The 20,006-nt window shown below is 41.9% G+C and overlaps 1 protein-coding gene across 1 annotated transcript in view; it reads right to left on the reverse strand.

Annotated features, from left to right (window-relative positions):
• Positions 1-20,006, reverse strand: part of sdk2b (sidekick cell adhesion molecule 2b) — a 249,802-nt gene that overhangs the window by 69,095 nt on the left and 160,701 nt on the right. Inside the window, exon 2 of the mRNA XM_070990041.1 lies at positions 7,332-7,491. Within this exon, the coding sequence (XP_070846142.1) occupies positions 7,332-7,491 (160 nt within the window). The remainder of the gene's footprint in view (positions 1-7,331; positions 7,492-20,006) is intronic.

Genomic DNA, 20,006 nt, shown 5'->3' on the forward strand with positions numbered 1-20,006 from the left:
TTGTAAGAGCTCAACAGCTTGTGCATTCAGTATCATAACAATGGCAAATTATTACTTTTGACAGCCTTATTACTTATTTATTTTTGTGGATCTTGATGGATTGATGTGTGTCATTATTCTAATAGGATGATTATAAGCTTGTGCTGTGCATATCATAATTTAAAATATCCATAACAGAAAGCAACAAGCCAAGTGTGATGAACACACTGACACACAATCAAATATACACATTTTCAGGTTTTAGTGAGCTATAGGTGATGTGTCTGAAAGCGGCTCCTCATCGTCCAATGCAAATCGATAATGTACTCCATAGTGCTGAGAAGGTATTGAGATCATCCTCTAAATTCTATAGGATGAGAGTTCTTCATTCTGATCTTGTTCTCTCTTCTTAATACCCACCACATACAACACATGACAGGTAATAGGGACTTCTGGCTGCAGCTACTGGAAATCAATAGTGGGTAATGCATCTACAGGCCCAGAGGGAGAGCCTCCACATGCTCCGTAAGGACAAAACAGATGGACAACTGTTTGATGTAGACAGTTTACACAAACTACTGTCAACTGTTTTTTGTCACTCCCTTTTATATATTAATGTGTCTGCTTAATCATTTTGTTCTCTACATAATTTACCAACCCTGATCCCTGTAAAAGCCAGCTTCCCCTGAGCTGCACAGACATTGCTAGACACAGTCCTTAAGGCAATGAGGCATCTCTGCTGGCTGGTGTGGTGTTGCATGTTCACATACAACATTATCCTACTCATTTAAAGCACAGGCACACATAACCATACCACAAATATGTGACAAGCACAAGACTGGAGGCTGGAGTAGTGGGGGGGTGCAGTTTGAGCTAGCAGCAAACGCACCCACTTACTGGCAGAGCTGGGTATCGACCTGCAGAGCTTTAGCACAGACCAATATCTGTCACTTAAATTGGGCATCAAATATCAAAAGTTGCCATTAAAATGCTCAGTCGATCTATATCCATTCTGTGACATATGTGGTGAATTGTGTTCGCTGTATAATGCAAAACCAGCAGCCACACACTCTCTTTTGGAACATTTTGTGGGTCTGTTTAAATCACAGAGAAGCCTGCAGACACCAGCACCCCTGCCAGCCCCCATTTCAATGTAGGTCAGCACTAAACGTTTGGGAACCTCACCAGTATGTTTCTATCACACCATATCAAACTGGAGACACAGCATTACGCAAAACCATACCATACTGTGTCAACACAGTCAGGAGTATGATAATAAGAGTTGGACGAACCATTATATGCACATGATACATGCTGGTGAATGGTATGCCCTCGAGCATTAATGGCACCAGAGACAAGTATATGTGAATGGTTGAAGCATCAGGCTGGTTGTTGCTGTAGTCAGATGTCCTTGTGCTTATACGGAAATGTTTCATAATGCTGGCTGCGGATCAGTCATTAGAAAGGCACCCATACCTGCCGACAGCGCAATGTCACTGAAACTCAATAAGACGCACACAATCGTACACAAACACGCTAAATGGGCATAATAAAACGAACGCTGTCATTTTTTCGCTCTCACTCTCTCACTTGCACTTTCTGACTCACTCCATTTCGCCACAGAAAACAAGACATGAGCGAGCGGAGAGAGAGAAAGGTAAAAAAAAAAAAAAAAAAATCTATTGTATCTGGGGGCTGTGGAGAAGAATGCCAGGGAGATAGAAAATGGACGTTTTTCAGTTACAGAGGGGAATCCATTAAGGTCATACAGAGAGAGACGGTGCCTGGCTGGCTCTGTCCGAGCCCTGCCAGTCCCTGACAAGATGTGATTCAAGTACAGAACCAATTGCAGGCAAGTTTTCCGCCTGCATTTGGATGTTGCTGCTACTCCCTCTCCTTAGCAAGAATGTCGCTGATCTCATTAGAACAAATATGGTGACAAAATGAACAAGGATAACACAATCAAATTCAATCAAACAATCTGATTGAACTGAATCAGTTGAACCAGTCAGCTGAAACATACACAATCAATTTCTGCTGCTCGTGTATCGGAAAGTCTGTCATCCCACATTTAGTTAAAGTCTACCTATTGTGGGAAATTATGCTACATGAATATACACTGTATGAGCTGTACAGGCATATAAGATATGCTCATTTTGTCCAGTGAAGTGGCTCTTCATGCTTTATCATTATTCTTTTTATTTTTCATATACCGCTTTCATTCACAATGTAAGGGCTTTTCCCAGCCTCGTGGCAGAACCTTCAACAGCGGAAATTAGAGCAGACGTGGAGGGATCTCCTGTAGATTAAACAATCTGGCTCAACAAAACGATATGTTTGAATTCAACGTGACACGGTGAAAGAGTGTGGAAGTGAGCAGCAGCAGCGGTGATAGCAAAGCACGGATTTGTGAATGTGCTGAATGGTGCTAAACTTAAGAAAACAACACGCAGGGAGGATGCTTTCGATGCTTTGTTGATTCCTCATCCCGTTCCATGTTCCACACGTGCACCTTAACCTTCCCTCTGATCTACACACACACACACACATTTGGGACATCGTGCCTGCTGCAACGTGTTAACAAGCAAAGTGTTTTGGCTGTGTGTTTAAGTTATTTATGACAGCAAAAAAGAAATATATGAGACCAAGACATTTAACAGTCTCCAAATTATCTGGTTCTGGAGGACTCTGCTCTTCGGGGATGTTGGGATTGGTTATGACAAATTACTCTTCATGGCAGCCAAAATAAGATGAAAATAAAAGTGGTTTTGCTTTCAACAGAATTTGGTTTCTATTCTTGCTGAAATTATATCACAACATTAAGAGCTGGAACGAGTAAATACTCAGAAAAAGAATTCAGAAACAGAACAACAGAATAATACCCACCCAACTAACATTTATTCATTAAATTAAAGGGTTTGAAGCTCAATCACGTGTATCACATCATCAGAAAGTCTGACGGTGTGTGAGGTCTGAAGCCACACACACACACACACACACACACACACACACACACACACACACACACACACACACACACACACACACACACACACACACACACACACACACACACACACACACACACACACACACACACACACACACACACACACACACAACATCATAGACCACTACTTTGTCCCCTGCTTTTCCTTCATTTCCATCTAGTTAGCAAGCAGGGCTCGTCATCTCGTCCCCCAGACATGGAATAATATCGTACTGAACTTGTGTTAATTTGTTCAGAGCCACCATGAAATTATATCTGTTAAAAAAAAATACTATGGACGCTCAGCGGCACTTCACGTATGAGTGGATTAAAATGAGGCAGACAGGATGAACAAAGAGGGAGGATGAAAGAGAGATCAAGAGTGTGAAGAGAGGTGAAGAGAGGATTTTCAGGAAATACATGACTGCAACTTAGAGCCTGTTTACCCCTGGTATTAACACGTGTTCTGAGTGATCCAGTCACAAGTGGGCAGCTATAAGGATGTCAGCTCACACCTGCCATTAGAAGGCATCTCCACGTACGTCTCGAGTGACCACTTCTGATCGGATCTTAACTTCCCTGATCTATATGCAAATGCAAATGTAAACACCTAATGCTTTGTTGATTTTATCCAGCGGTTTGACAGTAGTAGCCAGCATAACATGTGTTTCATACAAAGGAAGAAATGACTTAATGTATAACATCTGCAGGATATACAACAAGGTCCAAATATTGAAGAATTTGTCATACCCAGAGTTTATAAAGTTTAGGTTACTATATGCTACTTCTTTGTCTGGGGACAAAGAAGTAGCATATGCAGATGTTATACATTAAGTCATTTCTTCTTTGTCTGACAAACACATGTTATGCAGGATAATAACTGTCAAAATTTCCGATGGATTGAAATATACAACACAAGCATTAGGTGTTTAATTTGCATTTGCATATAGATCAGGGAGTTAAGATCGTTCAGGAAGTGGTCATCTGAGCACGTACGTTTCAGGAGAAGCCATCTAATGGCAGGTGTGAGCTGAATACTTATAGCAGCCACTTGAGAACTGGATCCACTCAGAACACGTGTTAATACAAGGGGTAAACAGGCTCTCAATCTACTATCCACCTACAGTACCTGTCCGTCATTTGGATAAGAAAAAAAGAACAAAACAAAACGTTTTTGTACACAATACAAATGTGTTACTGGCGTATTTCTGAACACATTGTCACATTTATCAGAGACCAGTCATTACTGGAGAGACAGAAGTTACACTCTATTATGATAGCTGTCAAAATGCTAATCTCATTTTCTATGTTCTTCTTCTGTCTTAATTGTGAAAAGCAAAGCTGACCAAGAAAGCACTTCTTTTGTTGTGATTGTATTGTGGGGAAAAATAATTTTCACTGCTCAGAATTTGACAACAGCAACGGACAGTAAGCAAACAGAGATAAAAAAAAAAAAAAATCCAAAACGTGTGATGCTGAAACTGCCATGTCCTCCTTATCATGCCATTTCATTTTCGATTACTTCTACTCTGGACCCGTGTTTCTGCTATGTCCTTTAAGACTCTATTTATTTTATTTTATTTTTTGCTGTCTGTCTATCATTTCACAATATGAAAACTGAGGAAAAGGTCACTATTCCCAACAGGAAACAGAGGCTACACTCCACCAACTCAGCCGAGAACCAATTGACAAACAAAAATTACCCTTGAGGTTGGATTAATAATTTACTCTCTTAATTAAGTTTCTAGGTTAATTGGCAACACAAAGCCTAGTGACGTGCCAGGTAAACGCCCCTGAGGTTGTGGTCATGTCATAGGAAGCTGTGGTGCTATGCTGTGTATTTATAGACCAGCTGATCGTTATGTGCCGGATAATTTGTTGCCTTATGGGTTCAAAAATCTGTAACTGTATTGGATATCATCTTCAATCTTAATTAAATTGCAACTAAATTTGGAGATAAATGTTTTTAATTAATATTTAGGAACAAAGAAAGCTGGACAATGGCCAAATGGTGTGAATACATGTGCATCTGTGACTGGCTGTCACATGGATACAATGTAGGTTATGTTGCTGTTATGTGACAGCAGTCAATGCTGAGCCTGTTCCCTCCCAAGCTTGGCACTCCCCACGCTACATCACTAAAAGTGTGCCACTCTCTTACCTTTTCCAGCACTCTGTCTCACACACTCACACGTATAAGTTGCATAGTAATACCCCCACACACACACCTTGCAGTATTGATCGCTTGCCAGAGGACACAAGGTCAAGTCGCATGGTGTCAATATTTAAAGCAGCACTCAGCACTGGGGACCTCTACCATAACCTCATTAATATGGGGGTCTGCTCTGCTCAAATACTCTGCTGGCGCAGAGAAAGGGCGACTTGAGGAGTGAGGAGGACTGCACACCTACACACAAACAACTCACACACAGACACACGTACACACACAGTGCCCTTTCACATGCAGAAAGCTGATGAAACACATCCATCCATCCATCCATTATCTATACCGCCTATCCCTTTCGGGGTTGCGGGGGACTGGAGCCTATCCCAGCTACAATGGGCGAGAGGCAGGGTACACCCTGAACCGGTCGCCAGCCGATTGCAGGTGATGAAACACATGAAGGAATGAATTGATACACATGACAGGATGTCTATGTGAGGCAGCACAAATGTTGAACTTGCCCTCTTAGATTACATTTGTATTTCATTTATATATGTCATGAACTTCTTGTTGGAAGAGGATGTTGCAGTGGTACACAGCACAGTAACAGATCATCCTGACCTATAAACCAATGACATGTCAGTTAAGCACAGAAAGACCGATTCACTCGCAGGATTTGAGGGAAATTTCTTTACTTCTTAGTGTTAAGGTTTACATTTCTTTATGCAGGAGAGGTTGCACTATCAAGTTTCACAAATTTCACTTTATTCCAACAGCTATACCCTGTAGAGTCTAAACTTGCAATGATTAATTGTCAATTATTTTGATAATCAATTAATCAGTTTGATTAATTTTCTAAGAAAAAAAATCTGTTGTTCCAGCTCCTTCAATTCTTTATGAGAGTAATATGAATATCTGCGGGTTGTGGACAAAACAAGACACTTGAGGAAGTCATCTTGGGCTTTGGGAAACACTGATAAATGTATTTTCACCATTTTCTGGCATTTTAAAGACAACAACTAACAAATGCCTGGTCGATTAATCAAGAAAATTATTAACTGATTAATTTGCAATTAAAATCATTTTTGGTTGCAGCCCTAGTTGAGCCAGCATTCAAATTGTGAATATTGAGCCATGTGCTAGCCGTGCTGATTGAACCTGGCAGCCAAGAACAGCACTGGCCCAATAATTAACAAATCAAATCAGGTAACTCCACTTCCATCATTCCTGAGCACCTTGTGGTGAAAAACGTACCCTTTTATCTGGCCTCATACTTTTATGTAGTGTACACGCACACACTCGCTCACACATGCAGAATCCTGTGCAGCTTTGTGCCTGACTACTTGTTTAATCACCCATTCTATCACTCAATCACTCACTCAATAACACAGTCAAAGAGGCCCTGAGGCTCCAACTGACAATGTTATTTTGATCAATTGTTATAGCATGTGTGTGTCAGTTCTGCCCTTCCTACCCCTCTGTTCCCGCTCTGATCTTATCTGTCTCCAGAGACTGTCAGGAGAAAGGCCCAGCTCCATCAACAAGGCTGATGTTGCTTGTACGGTCACCCTCTGTTGTTTTCACATACACACTCTTTCTCACATACGATCACAACAGTTCAGCTAAGAGCAGCAAAGTGTGTGTCGACGAGATTTCTGTCAATCCTCCAGTGCTTCATTTACACTACTGTCTGCACACATGCATACACACACTAACACACGGCGCAGAGACACACTGCTCTCTGCGATAAGAGCAATGTTTGCCACTTTACAGATCTTCCAGTTACCATTAAAGATGGTTTATCTCCTGCCCTAACCCTCATTCTCTCCTTTCGCTTGTACGCTGCCTCTCTGGAGAGAGTGATGGAGGTCACAGAGTCACAAGGGGAAAGGAGCGAGGCAGAAGCGAGAAAGGGAGAAAAAGCAAAGCAACGAGAGCTACTGCTTTATTTAGTAGGATATTTCATGATGAAACTACGTGTGTTAAAAATGTACATGCAGAATACTACACTGCCCTGCAGGGACAGCAATAACTACAGAAATGGTAAAGGCAAGGGAAAAATGGTCTGAAGTTCTGAGTGTTAACTTCATCTTAATTAAATACTAATGACACTAAATCACCTATTTCATTAGACACACACCCTGAGGTTGCAGTGACTGCTACACCACAACTAAGCTAGGCTCGTGACTGCTACCTCACCTGTACTCCAGTGAGAAGCGGGTCAGCTCCGTGCTGTTGTGGATCCATTTGAACTCCAGTGGCCAGCTTCCTTCAGCCATACAGGTCAGCACCAGCCTGTTGCGTTCCAGATGGAGCTGGCTACGCACCGGCTCAGTCTTGAAGTAGGGAGGCACATCATCTGTAAAGAATAAAGAATGGAACTGAAGTTTTTTCTTTTTTTTTACCGAGACATTTTGCTGCTAAACAAAGCGAATGGAAACTACCTCAAAAAGCATCTGAATAAAGAACACCCACTCTTAAATCCCACACACATCCATGAACCCGGAGGCACAAATGTGCACATGAAAACACAGAGTAAAGAGTGACAGGAGAGATGTGTGATCTTTAGGGATGAGAGAGAAAGAAGAAAATTTGTTTCATGGGAACTCATCTTTCATCCTGATAAGGTAGGCACAGATGAAGAGCAAACATCACGTTGTCAAACTTCTGAAAAACATTTTGAACAGAAAGACTTGAACAGAGGGGCAACTGCAGTTGGTGCTTACATCTATCTGACTGTAACAGATTGTCGATGGTCAGATGCTAGGATCTCACCTAAGACAAAGTAAACTCTGTGGCATTATCGCTGGCTTGTAAACACCAAGCTGCCACACTCCAGATGGAAAACTCTCTCTGAACGTGTCCCATTTGGAGCTACCTAATCTCGTGTTGCTTGTGTTAGGTGATCTTGACTTGCTCTGGGAGTGTCAGAGACGTCTGGCTAACAGGGAAGAGGGAAGCAGAGGCATCAAGTCGTGATAGATTGCTCCTGCGTCTCCTGCTCTCTGTATTTGTGTGTCAGTAACTCATTGGCACAGCACACCACTTTCCTCCAAGCTAGACAGCGCAGACAGGAGAGGAGTGAAGCCGAGGAGGAGGCATGAAATCCTTTCACCATTCGTTCGCCTCCACTTCGTTTCGCTTTGTCTTTTGCTCTCTCTATGTTTCTTGAACACGCTCTGTTGAGTGTGAAGGAATGGATTGAGGAGGACCAGCGAGAACGTCTCCACAGGGTGATGCACACACTGAATGTGGCAACAGACACACATTGATTTTTCTATCTCAATCATGAAGCCTCACACACATACTGTCAAGGTCTCTTGTGGTTCTAATACCTCACCCTTGATAAATGATGCAAAAATGGAGAGCTTACTTGATGATCATTGTAAATATAGAACACATTAATTGGATGGTTGGATAATATAATTATCAAATTGACTGATAATCAGGCATTGAAATTAAACTGTCAAAATGATCTATAGTGCTGATATTTTGTTCTTCAATTTCGGCTCGACAAATCCACTGGAGGTACACTGATAAGAGGAGGAATGAGGAGGAAAATATGGGATGAAAGTTAAATAGAGTGAGAGACCATAGATGATTTACAAGCTTTTCACTTTCACTCATATATTCAGATTTGTTACTGAGGCTTCTGGAAGTAAACGCTTAATTTGATGACAAGATTTCTCCCTAGGTATTATTTCCACTAGTGCAAGTTATAGTGCCAGATCATGAAGGTACACAACTTGGTAAAACATTGTTTCCAGTTCATAATACTCTCATTCGAAAATACTGACAACTGATCAACTAGAAAATTCTTGTCTACAATTATTGATATAAATGGGTTGAACAACATATTGCAATAGAGTTCAATAGCACCACTAACAGCCTCCAAAAGTCGATCAACAAGTCTGCAAAAATCTCAACAAAAACTGCACAACCTCCAGGAAGCAGGATCTTACTCCAAAATAGTACACTGCAGATTTAAATGTAATATTAAGTTGAGAAAATTCTTTTGCCTTTACAAATCAGAAATCCATATTCGAAATGGTAAATAATGAAGGAAATCAAGAGAAATTACAAGCATATAAAGAGCAGTTGTTTGCAGTTCAAAAGTGCATGACATATCTCAATGAGTCAATAATGAATATTCATAAATTCCAGCATATTTCTAATGCATATTCACGAGCAGTACTTCAGTTGAACTTCTGACTTTTGAGATCCTGAGCGTGGCACCAGCCCATAGAGCAGCCGTCATGAATAAATATTTATAACAAATGGAAGAAGACAGGAAAGACTCAATAGACTCAAAGTACCACACAGTATTGATCTGTCAGATTCAACTCACATCACTACCTTGCATTTTCAAGTTCAAAATTGTGCCCCTTGCCATCCTGACTGTGCCGTGCTCTGTTCAAATCTGATCCCTTAAGCTAGTCAAACATGAAGAAAGGCTCCACACAGCAGAAGCATAAAAAGCAGAGCCAAAACACAGACACGGCTAATCAGAAAGTCACACTGTGAAGTGAAGTCTCTGTCAGTGCAAAGAAAGAATTCACAATGAGCTAGAAGAAAAAGGAAAACTTAGGTTAGTGACATAAGAAAACAGAGAGTGAAAATGATATATGAGAGAGCAGCGTGGCAGACAGCGAACGAAACAGATGCAAAATAGAGATAAATTGTAAAATAGACTCTGAGGTGCCTTCAGAGTAGTATTGCCTAGGCATTTCCCAAAGCAGTGTGGGCTAATTCTATGCCTGGAACAGAGGAAGATAGGCTGCAAAAATGAGGGAGATTGAGATGTGCAATAGTGATTGGAGATCGCCGAGACTAATTGTTCCCTGGCGATGTGAGCTCTGCGTTTATCTTAGATAGGGAGATAAAAGAAAACGAGTGGGGGAGGCAGAATAAAGAGGGAGAAAGGGAAAGAGAAAGGCAGCAATGCAGTGAGAGGGAGAGAGTGGTATGCAAAGAAAACATGAGTGGGCATACCCTATCATCCATACACAGATACTCATTTACCCACAGGAAGGTGTGAGGCCAAAGAAAACATTGATCACTGATGAGTATCTCCAGTAGCCCATCTCATTAGAAGTCCATGAGAGCTCATCAGTGATACCTAACTGTGAAATCAGCTCACGCAGCAGGAGAAAAACACTCCGGACAAGTGCGAAAAATTAGAAAATTTCAAAAAAATACTACTATTACTATCAATAATAATAATGACAATGCAATAAAAGCTGTGCTAGGGTTTGGGTGCTATGTTGGTTATGTTTCCCTGCCAGCAGCGAACCAACAACTTCACAAACTATTTAAGTATAATAAGTAAACAAAATAAACTCACAAACAAGCATATTAAACAGAAAATAACCATACACCGGCTGACACCAGGTTTATCTCTTCATCTGAGCTAAAACTAGCTTAACTGCTTTGACAACAGCTTCATTCAAGCGCGACAGAAACAAAATAAAACTCACTAAAACCATCTTGATTAGTCTTTCCACTGTCCCAACAATCTCCAACGCCGGTTTGGTCGAAATGAACCTTAACTGACCCAGTTAGATGTTAGAATATACTGGCTAAAACAGCTTATCCCTGCTGCCTCTTTACACTGTGTAACCGCTCTGGGCTAGCCTGTCGCTAGGCTACTCATTCTTCCATAACAAACCGTTAAAAAAATCAGACAAGCGATGCCAAACCCGATAGCTTATATATTCATCCAGTTTCTCTACCAAAGCTGCGCTGGTTGATATTTTTGTGTCAACAATGGATTAAATGAAAAATAACTTAGTTAGACTTGACACTTGAGCGCACACTTAAGCGCAAAGATATGAGCGTGCTAATAACTAGCTAGCTACAACTCGGGCGCGAGAGGCTCCCAGTTAGCTAGCTTACATGCCGACCGGGCTAGCCCGAAACTCTCAAACAATATACAAGTACAAAATGCACACTTTTCTCTCATAATGAACAACAGCCAAGTAGGAGACACTACTAACAGCATATGTTTGCATGTTGAATACGGTAATTACCTTAAACAGCCAGGTGAAGCGGGATTGAATGACTAGCTCTCGCCTTCACTCGCCCGTACTGTCAGGGTGAAGAGCGCCACGAGCCCACCTACTGGTACCTCAAGGCATTACCAACAGATCACCGCACAATTAACCCACAGAGACAAGGATCTACTGGAGCACACATTTGCATCACAGGAGACACATTCTACAAACTTACCAGTACTATAGTAACATAACCGTGACAAGAGTTCAACTATTTGCTCTTAAAAATTAAGAAAAATAATTATATGTTAGAGCGAATTGTTCTTATGTGTAACACAACCGAAGGGAGTTCACTCACCATCACATAACCAACACCTCTCAGCCTGATTGTAGAGCACACTGTAAACTATAGTCATTGATAAATGAGGCTTAGGTCATATAGGTCTACTGTATCACCTGTTTCATGCTACAGACATGATATAAAATGCAGAATCACACTCACAATAAACAATGAGTTCTAATGCATTTCCAAGGAACATGAACACAAATGCAACTCCAGCTTCCACTATGCAGCTATGTGTTTTCTTTGCAACACAAAGCAATTATTGTGTGATGAAGGCCCAGCTCATGCCAGAGGATGCTCCCTGGGGCCATGGCCCGGCTCGACTCAAAGGGGACATGTGTTTGTGTGCGTGCATGTGTGTGTACGTGTGTGTGCAGGTTAGTGTGTCAGACGGACACTCACAATCCAGTCTCCAGCACACAGTCAATTAAATCATCTTTCTCATTAATGAGAACAGTGCCAGGTACAAATGCCTGGCCTGGGGTGAGAATTCATAATTGTGAAGAACTTGGAGAATTCATTTCTAAAATAACAAGAGCTATAGTCTGGGATATTTCTCCTATTTCCCCCCTTATAAAGGTCAAAACAACCCTTTAAATTCTCCTCACCTCCGTCAGTCTTTAGGCTTTAATGTAATGGAATTTTTTTTTTATTTAAATGAGGCCACATGAAACACTTTTGGAATAATTAAGCTGGAACATTAAGAAAAACTTGAAATTCAATCATGTTTCTCCAGCATTTGAACCATGAAATCTTCACTTAGTTTGCTCTCTGCTCACTCTTGCTTTCTGACTTCAGGCGAATCCTTTCAGAGGACTGATGTATGCTGCTTTTGCATGATAATGCACCTATGACCTCAGACAAAGGCTGCCTCATGCTGCACTCAGGATTGTCTGTGGATTTTCTTTCTCGATGAACAAAAACACATTGGACTGAAGGTAATGCAGGCTGAATAGTGGCTAGATGTGGTAAAATAATGTCACCAGTTGTGTTCCTCTCCCATTGTCAAAGAAATATCCTCTTAGAATTTTCCTGCAAACACATCTATACACACCTGAGTTCCTCTCTATATGTCTGAGAGTTTTCTCAGCTTTAGTGAGCCTAATGCAAACCACATGGCTGAGTTTCCACAGATAAGTTAGGCTGTCGACACACAGAGGCTACTTTCCAGTTCCCAGAAGGCTGTGGTGCTGCGGTGGCAGCCATGAGTAGCAACCTCCCTCCCAGCTCAATCCTCGGGGGCCCAGTGCTCCTGGACACAGCATACATATTTCAGCTGCAGCCTGAGGGTCCCACACACACATACATGCACACACAAACACTCACACACACACTCACCTGTACACAGGTGCATGCTTATTATGCTTGAATATCAGAAACTAACTCACTAGCGTTGATAGACACACCCAGCAATACATCGACCACAGATGTGTATCTGGATGTGAATGAGTGTTTATATGTATGTGAATGCATGTTAGTTTATGTATACAGAATGTGTGTGTGTGTGTGTGTGTGTGTGTGTGTGTGTGTGTGTGTGTGTGTGTGTGTGTGTGTGTGTGTGTGTGTGTGCGTGTGCGTGTGCATGTGTGCCATTCTTTTGATGGCAGGTGTCTAAAATGTGTATGTTTGTGATGGTGATGTGGATGGAAGTTTGCTGGTGGTCTAACTGAGCTGCTAATGGCCCCGCTGGGTGTGAAAATCTGTTCTACTGTCTGTCTTTATTTAGCACACTGGTCTGGCCCTCTTGCTGTGTGTGTGTGTGTGTGTGTGTGTGTGTGTGTGTGTGTGTGTGTGTGTGTGTGTGTGTGTGTGTGTGTGTGTGTTTCCACTGATATTTTACTCATCCCTCAGAGACACTCAAACCAAGGCCAGCTGCTGATTTCCACTAGCCTTTGTCCATACACAGGACACACATATTGTATATGGTATGCAGATTAACCTGACCCAGTCAGCTGTTCACTATTCTGTTCACACACACACATCCATAACACATCCGTACATACACGTACAAGTGCTCAAACACACAAATTTTGCTCCAGCACACAGCTTTTGGCACGTCTCCAGCGTATTACTGTTGGACCTTTTTGTTCCATTCATGGCTCAGTGACGCCTCCTCCTCCTCCTCCTCCTCCTCCTCCTCCTCCTCCTCGCCTGCAGCACTGCACTTCCTGTGGGACCACGTTGTGGGCACTAATTTTGACTCTTGCTGGTCTTCCAACGCTGCAGGTCCAAAGACCCCTGCACTGTCTAGACTGACTCTCAGTGGGCAAGAGAAAAAGACCAAGGCCACCACTTCATTAGTGATTATTATCTATGTCTCTTTTTTCAGCATTTTCATTTACTCATTTTATGGAATAAGGGTTGATGCAGTCAGGAAAGAAAATATGAGGGCTCACAAGATGACAAGATGAACAAGAACAGAAGAATAAGCATATTTACCCAACGGAAAGAATCTGGCTGCAGTGACTTATAATATACAATACATATGATTCTGAAATGAGCCAAATGAGCACTTTGGGGAATATATATATATATATATATATATATATTGATATTTTCTTTTTATTTGGGAAAGCAAATATGTACATTTTCATTTACAACATTTCAATCCTTCCCTGGACCCCTAAAGTATCCTTTCCTTTAGTTTGTCTACCCCATTCCCCTTGATAATTGGATGGGGGTAATTCCAGAAAGTTAAAGTGTCTTTTCCATGCTGCTCTTCCAAGATATTTTTGAGTCGTTGTCGAAGTCGAAGTATTGTATCCAGTGGACAGAACCAGGGGAGCTCACTTCCTGAGGCCTCTCAGTTTCACACACAGTGAAAACAAATAAAAAACAAAAATCTTAAGTAGAATTCTCATTCAAGTGGTGCACACAAAAGGATTTTAAATGAAGAATGGATTGTCACAAAGCACAAATAGACTCAAGTGAAATCAGATCTTACAGGTTTTGCAGTACCAAAATTAGAACTTTTCTTTTTGTACTCTTAAGGAAAATAACAGATTTTCCATAATGTAAATTTCACGTACCATATCCATCCATTCCTCAATGGTGGGTGGCTCTACCTTAAGCCATTTTCTTGTTTTTTACTAGCTGCCAATAGTACAAAAAGCAAATTTTCTTTATCATTCTTGTTCCAATTGTGAAAGTCAATGTCTCCCAAATACAGATTCATAGTTGAAGGTAATATTCCTCCCCTTTACTTTTGTTAAATGTTTATGGATTTCTTCCCAAAATTCTCTGATAACCTGGCAGTCCCAGAAAATACGGAAGTGATTGGCTCCACAAGTGCCACATAGTCTCCAACAAAAGTCACCACTACTCTGCTGTCCTTTCTGAATGGGTGTGATAAAAAAAATCTCACAATGTTCCTCCAACAAAACTCATGCCATGTGTTTCACCCTGTTGACCTCCACTGTGGCTGACATACTCTTTCCCAACTCTCCACCGAGATCACTGCCTTTCCTTCTCTTTCCCACTTCTCCTTTATATATATTGTACTGTCTTGCGTTGATTTTTGGATGCCATTGTACAATATGGATATAATTTTGCTGCAAGACTGGGATAAGCTGCGATAAAAATACCTGCAGGAAGCCCGAGTTGAGTTCTACTAAAGCCTCTTTCATGTGTTCATTAAAATAGCTTCTAACTTGCAGGTACCTGTAAAAGTCCTCTTTTCCCAATCCTTGTTCGTTTTGCAGAGCTTCAAATCTCTGGAATGCCCCCTTGTGGACAAAAGAGTAATAGGTGGTTAAGCCCTTTGGGATGTTTGGTTCAAAATCTGAATCGTAGGCACACCACCTCAGGATTTTAAATGCGTGCTTCAATCTACAAGTTTTTACTACTTCCTGTCAGGATTTTAGGACGATATCAGGCAAGGAATCCTCTGAAATCATAAGATCATCTTGCACACTTTGATATATTTTGATGCTAATACGTTTAAAAAAGATTTTTAAAGCAGAACTTTAACCAGTACTTCTACACTGTACTGCTACTACTTTCACCTCAGCAAAAGATCTGAGTACTTCTTCCACCACTGATGTGGACAACGCAGAGGCTAACTGCATTAGCTCGACACGAGAATCAAATCTGAATCTTCAAAAGTTTGAAAGCTGATAGGATTCACATTTCTGTTCCCTCCTCTGCTCTCATCTCCTCCAGCGTAGGGATAAGACGGCGGTGTCTGGCCACAATCAATCAGAGAAGCTCAAACATTAAAAGCGTCTACCTCTTTAAACAGCCTGGGCAAAGAGCGGCGGCAGTCATAAATCTATGAGCTAACCTTTAGCCACGACAGGCTAAGCTCTCAGCTTGCATGCTTACCTTTATCACTTACCACACAGCAATCCATTCCCACCTCCAATAATGACTTGCAAAGCTAGACTAAGCAGCTAATGCTGTGAAACTGAGCTACACAAAGAAAAAAAAGTTTTAATACACAAGTGTGGGAAAGATTATGCACTATAAAAAAACAGAGAAAATATGATTTAATGTATGCCAATACATGGCTTCTCCGTTCCTGTTACTTTTGTGTAATTGCCTTTTTCTCCCACATGCAAATTTGTATATATGTGTTTAGGAATGTGTGTGTGTGCATGTGTCTCTGTGTGTGTGTGTGCGCTTGCTCAGGAGCAAGCTGGTTTAATTTCCCACAAGATCCAAAAAGAAAAATCTCCTTAGTGCTGAAGTGTGGTGCACAGTACACTGAGCATATTATGCTATTATGTTTATGGAGGCAAATCAATTCCTGTATTATGAGACACAATAAAGCTGAGAAGCATCTCATGTGTCTGGATCATATGGCTGAAAATCCTGCATGAAACATCCCTGCAGATAACCTTCACTATGCTCCACTGAGGTCCTTATACACTGAAACAGGCAGGATTTAAGCCCATATCTTCCATCCAAAAATTAAATGTACCATTTTATTCAAATATATGTCAGAGGAGATTTTCTTTGCATCAGGACTCTTGCTCAGATACTAGCGCCGTGTGAGGAAATAAGTGCAGTCAGAGGAAAATAAATGAGCAAACACACAGTCAAAACACGCACAAGCACGCACACAACTGTATGAGACAGTACGCATCAGTGACCTGGCTAACCCGCGGCTTAGGGATGGGGTGTGTCTGCAGTCCACCCCTGGCCTGCTGAAAAATTAACGCAGTGGAACAATGTTCTTCAGTGCTCAATAATGGATGGGCAGGTTACAGCAGGGGAATCACAGACAGAAGAAGAGAAAAGAGGAAGCTACTTTTCCTATCCTTCGCTTCGTCTGTAGACTACACCAGCTGACAAGCAAAGGGGCACGCATGCAAACTAACACACACACACACACACACACACACACACACACACACACACACACACACACACACACACACACACACACACACACACACACACACACACACACACACACACACACACAGGTGTTGCAAGTGTTTGCCAAAGCCCCAACTGTTTGTCGAGCCAAGTTCAACGTGAGAGTGAACTGAAGCGAGTGTTGCTCATGTGACGATAACACGTCAGCCACAAAATAACACATCTCTCACTCGTCTTGGCCGCCATTTATTGTGTGTCAGCCAGCCGAGTAACGTGGAGCGGATTTATTATTATCGGAGGACAATATTATCAGTGAATACTCTGCGTGCAAATATACTGTGCAAATACAAACCGCAGTGCAAATATCAGTGATATTTGGAGAGATGCCAAATAGCAATTCCCCCAGGTGGGTGACTTAATCAGAGCCTACAGGTGCATGCAGCAGAGTTGCAGCGCTGGCAGAAGAACAGTGGGTAGAGTGGGAACTGCCTTGTTGCAAAGGGTGCGTTTGATTTATTCTGAAGAGACAACTGCCTGAAAATGGCTCGCAGGCTTTCCACATAAAAGTGCGAAGGAGGGAACTCCTGACGCTGAGAGTAAAGTATTAAGATGGGCACTACACATCCAGTAATGCAATGTGGTAAACAACTACGGCAGCGGTTTGATGGAAAGTATTTGTTAGGGGTGTCAGCTGGAATAATATAAATAATGTTCAAGTCAGACACCACAGAATCACAATCATCAATAATCATGAGCATCAATATTCCCTGCAGCAAAAAAGCTAATCTCTAATCTCTCAATTATCTGACTGAATTGAATTATTAAAGAAAGACAGGTCAGTGTACGTGTGAATGAATGAGTGTGTAAACTTCCCAGCTGGATGTGTCTGATCAAAAAGTTCAGTTGTCTGCTCTTTGCCACAGTTCAGTTAACTCAAACACAGAAAAATGTCAGAACACAAAGCAGGAAACGACTCAGAACACCAAGCGTTCACGGCTGCAGCTAATGTGTCGGCCATCGGACGAGCCAGGCTGTTCCTCAGTCTTTCCAGACTGCACGGTCCTTTGTTAGCTCATCAGTTCACTTCATCAGTGGGAGTTTACTCGGCTGTCATGGAGAGAGCTCAGTGGTTGCTGCAGAAAAAGCTAGTGAGATAACTTTGTCAAACTTCTGTTTCCAAGGTCAAGAATGACCTTTGACTCTCATGTGCTCTCTTATCTAACGTTATCACAGAGCACCAATCATTTTTAATAAACGTCAGACCTGTAAATAATCTTAAAAAAGTGACACATTGGGTCTAACGCTTTTTAAAAACTTCTCAAAATAATAACACGGATTCATTAAAAAGAATGCTTTACAGGAGATATTTTCGGGATAATTGTCTAAATTGCCACTCAGTGACTTACTGTCACTTAGTGGAAGATTGGCGCAGGTCAATATGCACAGCATTTGATAGCTGAGGTACTTTGAAGGAGAGGCCATTATCCACCATCTCTGCCCATTCAATGCTTGTTCACTGTTGAGTACGGCAGGAAACAATTCCACTTCATGGCCTTGTTAGAAGGCTTTTAATGTACTAGAATGGTATTTTTAGTCAGTCTTTGTTATTACCGTGTAGCAGCTGTTTGTTAGAAGGAAGGCGAGTTTAGATGCCTCAATAAATGTTGCTTTAACATTGCTTCCTGATTTTTTTTTGCTCTCTTCTTTACCCAAATTGGCATCTCTCCTCTTATGGTCCTTTATTCTTGCCTGTGTCTCCTAACAAGACAAAATTCACCCCACATGGTGAAAGTCATGCATGGCTTTACTTCATTGTTTATTTAACTGGGACATGCACAATACATTTATTGCACCAGATATAGCTAAAAGCTAATTTCCATGTGTAGTCCCTGAGCGAGGGCCACTGGTGGTCAGCTGTGTTCATGTGTGTGCGTGCATGGCCGTGCATTCGAATGCGTGTATCTGCGTATACATCGTATGCTTAGGAATGTGCGTGTGTCCATCAGTCTGTTTATCTGTGTGCAGCCATGCATGCCTTAACGCAAACAGCAGGTGCACGAATGTCTTCTCTGCACACGCACGCACGCACGCACGCACGCACGCACGCACGCACGCACGCTGCTGGGATCTTGACAAAGTCTCCACACAAACGGAGCTGCATGCGCACACACGTCGCCCACCTCATCCATCTCATCCCTGTCTCTGTCGGCATTCTGCTCATCCTCTGCCGCTCACACTGCGACAAAGGCATATACATACAAACAAGGAGACCCCCCTCTGTCCCCCTGTGACACACGCACACACTCACTCACACACACACACACACACACACACACACACACACACACACACACACACACACACACACACACACACACACACACACACACACACACACACACACTGTAAGCCCCTGCTTCACCTCCCTGGGATAAATGTGATCATTGCTCTGTCCCCTTTGTACTCACCTAATGAAGGGCATGTCTTAATAAAGCCAGGAGAATGGATGGGGCTGGTTTCACTGCTCAGCAAGCCAATTAGCTTCTTCTTACCTTCTCCCATACATTTTTCTCTGACCTCCTGCTGTGTTCTCTCACAGTAATCATGCTTGGTTTGCTTTGCTCTCCCATCTGATTGCTTCCACTGAGGACCTATTTATAAGTGGTCAGAGATCCAAAATAGGGGGCGAAGGAAGGAACACAAGTGGAGTAGTTAAGTAGACTAAATGCTGTGTTATGTCAAGCCAAGTTTTTCTTTTCTTCATTTTCCTCCATTATTTTTCCTGCTCAAAAAAGTTAATTCTTTACTTATTAAGAGAGGGGTCATAACTGCTGGTCAAGGGTATGTGTTTAACTACTGGCACAAAAGCTCTGCTGTCGTCTTTCATGCTGCTGCAGGGGTCAATGTTTGTTCCTGTTGTGCATGGTTCTTTGTACTATACTCACACGGACACAGAATAAAAGCTCACTGTATTCACAGGAAACCGTAATCTTTCATTAATGAGCTTTCAATTTATTATTTGTATTATTTGTGATCAGGTCACAGTGTATTGTGCCAGTATGTCCAGGTCAAAGGAAAGAATGAGAGAAAGTGCATAAAACACAAAAGGGGAGGACGAAAAGTGGGTTGGAGGAGCGGAGGGATGATAAGGCTGGAGGTACAAAAACATTCTCTAAATGCTAAATTGTACAATAAAGTCCAAGGATTATGTGGTGG

This window comes from Chaetodon trifascialis, chromosome 21 (assembly GCF_039877785.1).
Source record: "Chaetodon trifascialis isolate fChaTrf1 chromosome 21, fChaTrf1.hap1, whole genome shotgun sequence".
Taxonomy (NCBI): domain Eukaryota; kingdom Metazoa; phylum Chordata; class Actinopteri; order Chaetodontiformes; family Chaetodontidae; genus Chaetodon; species Chaetodon trifascialis.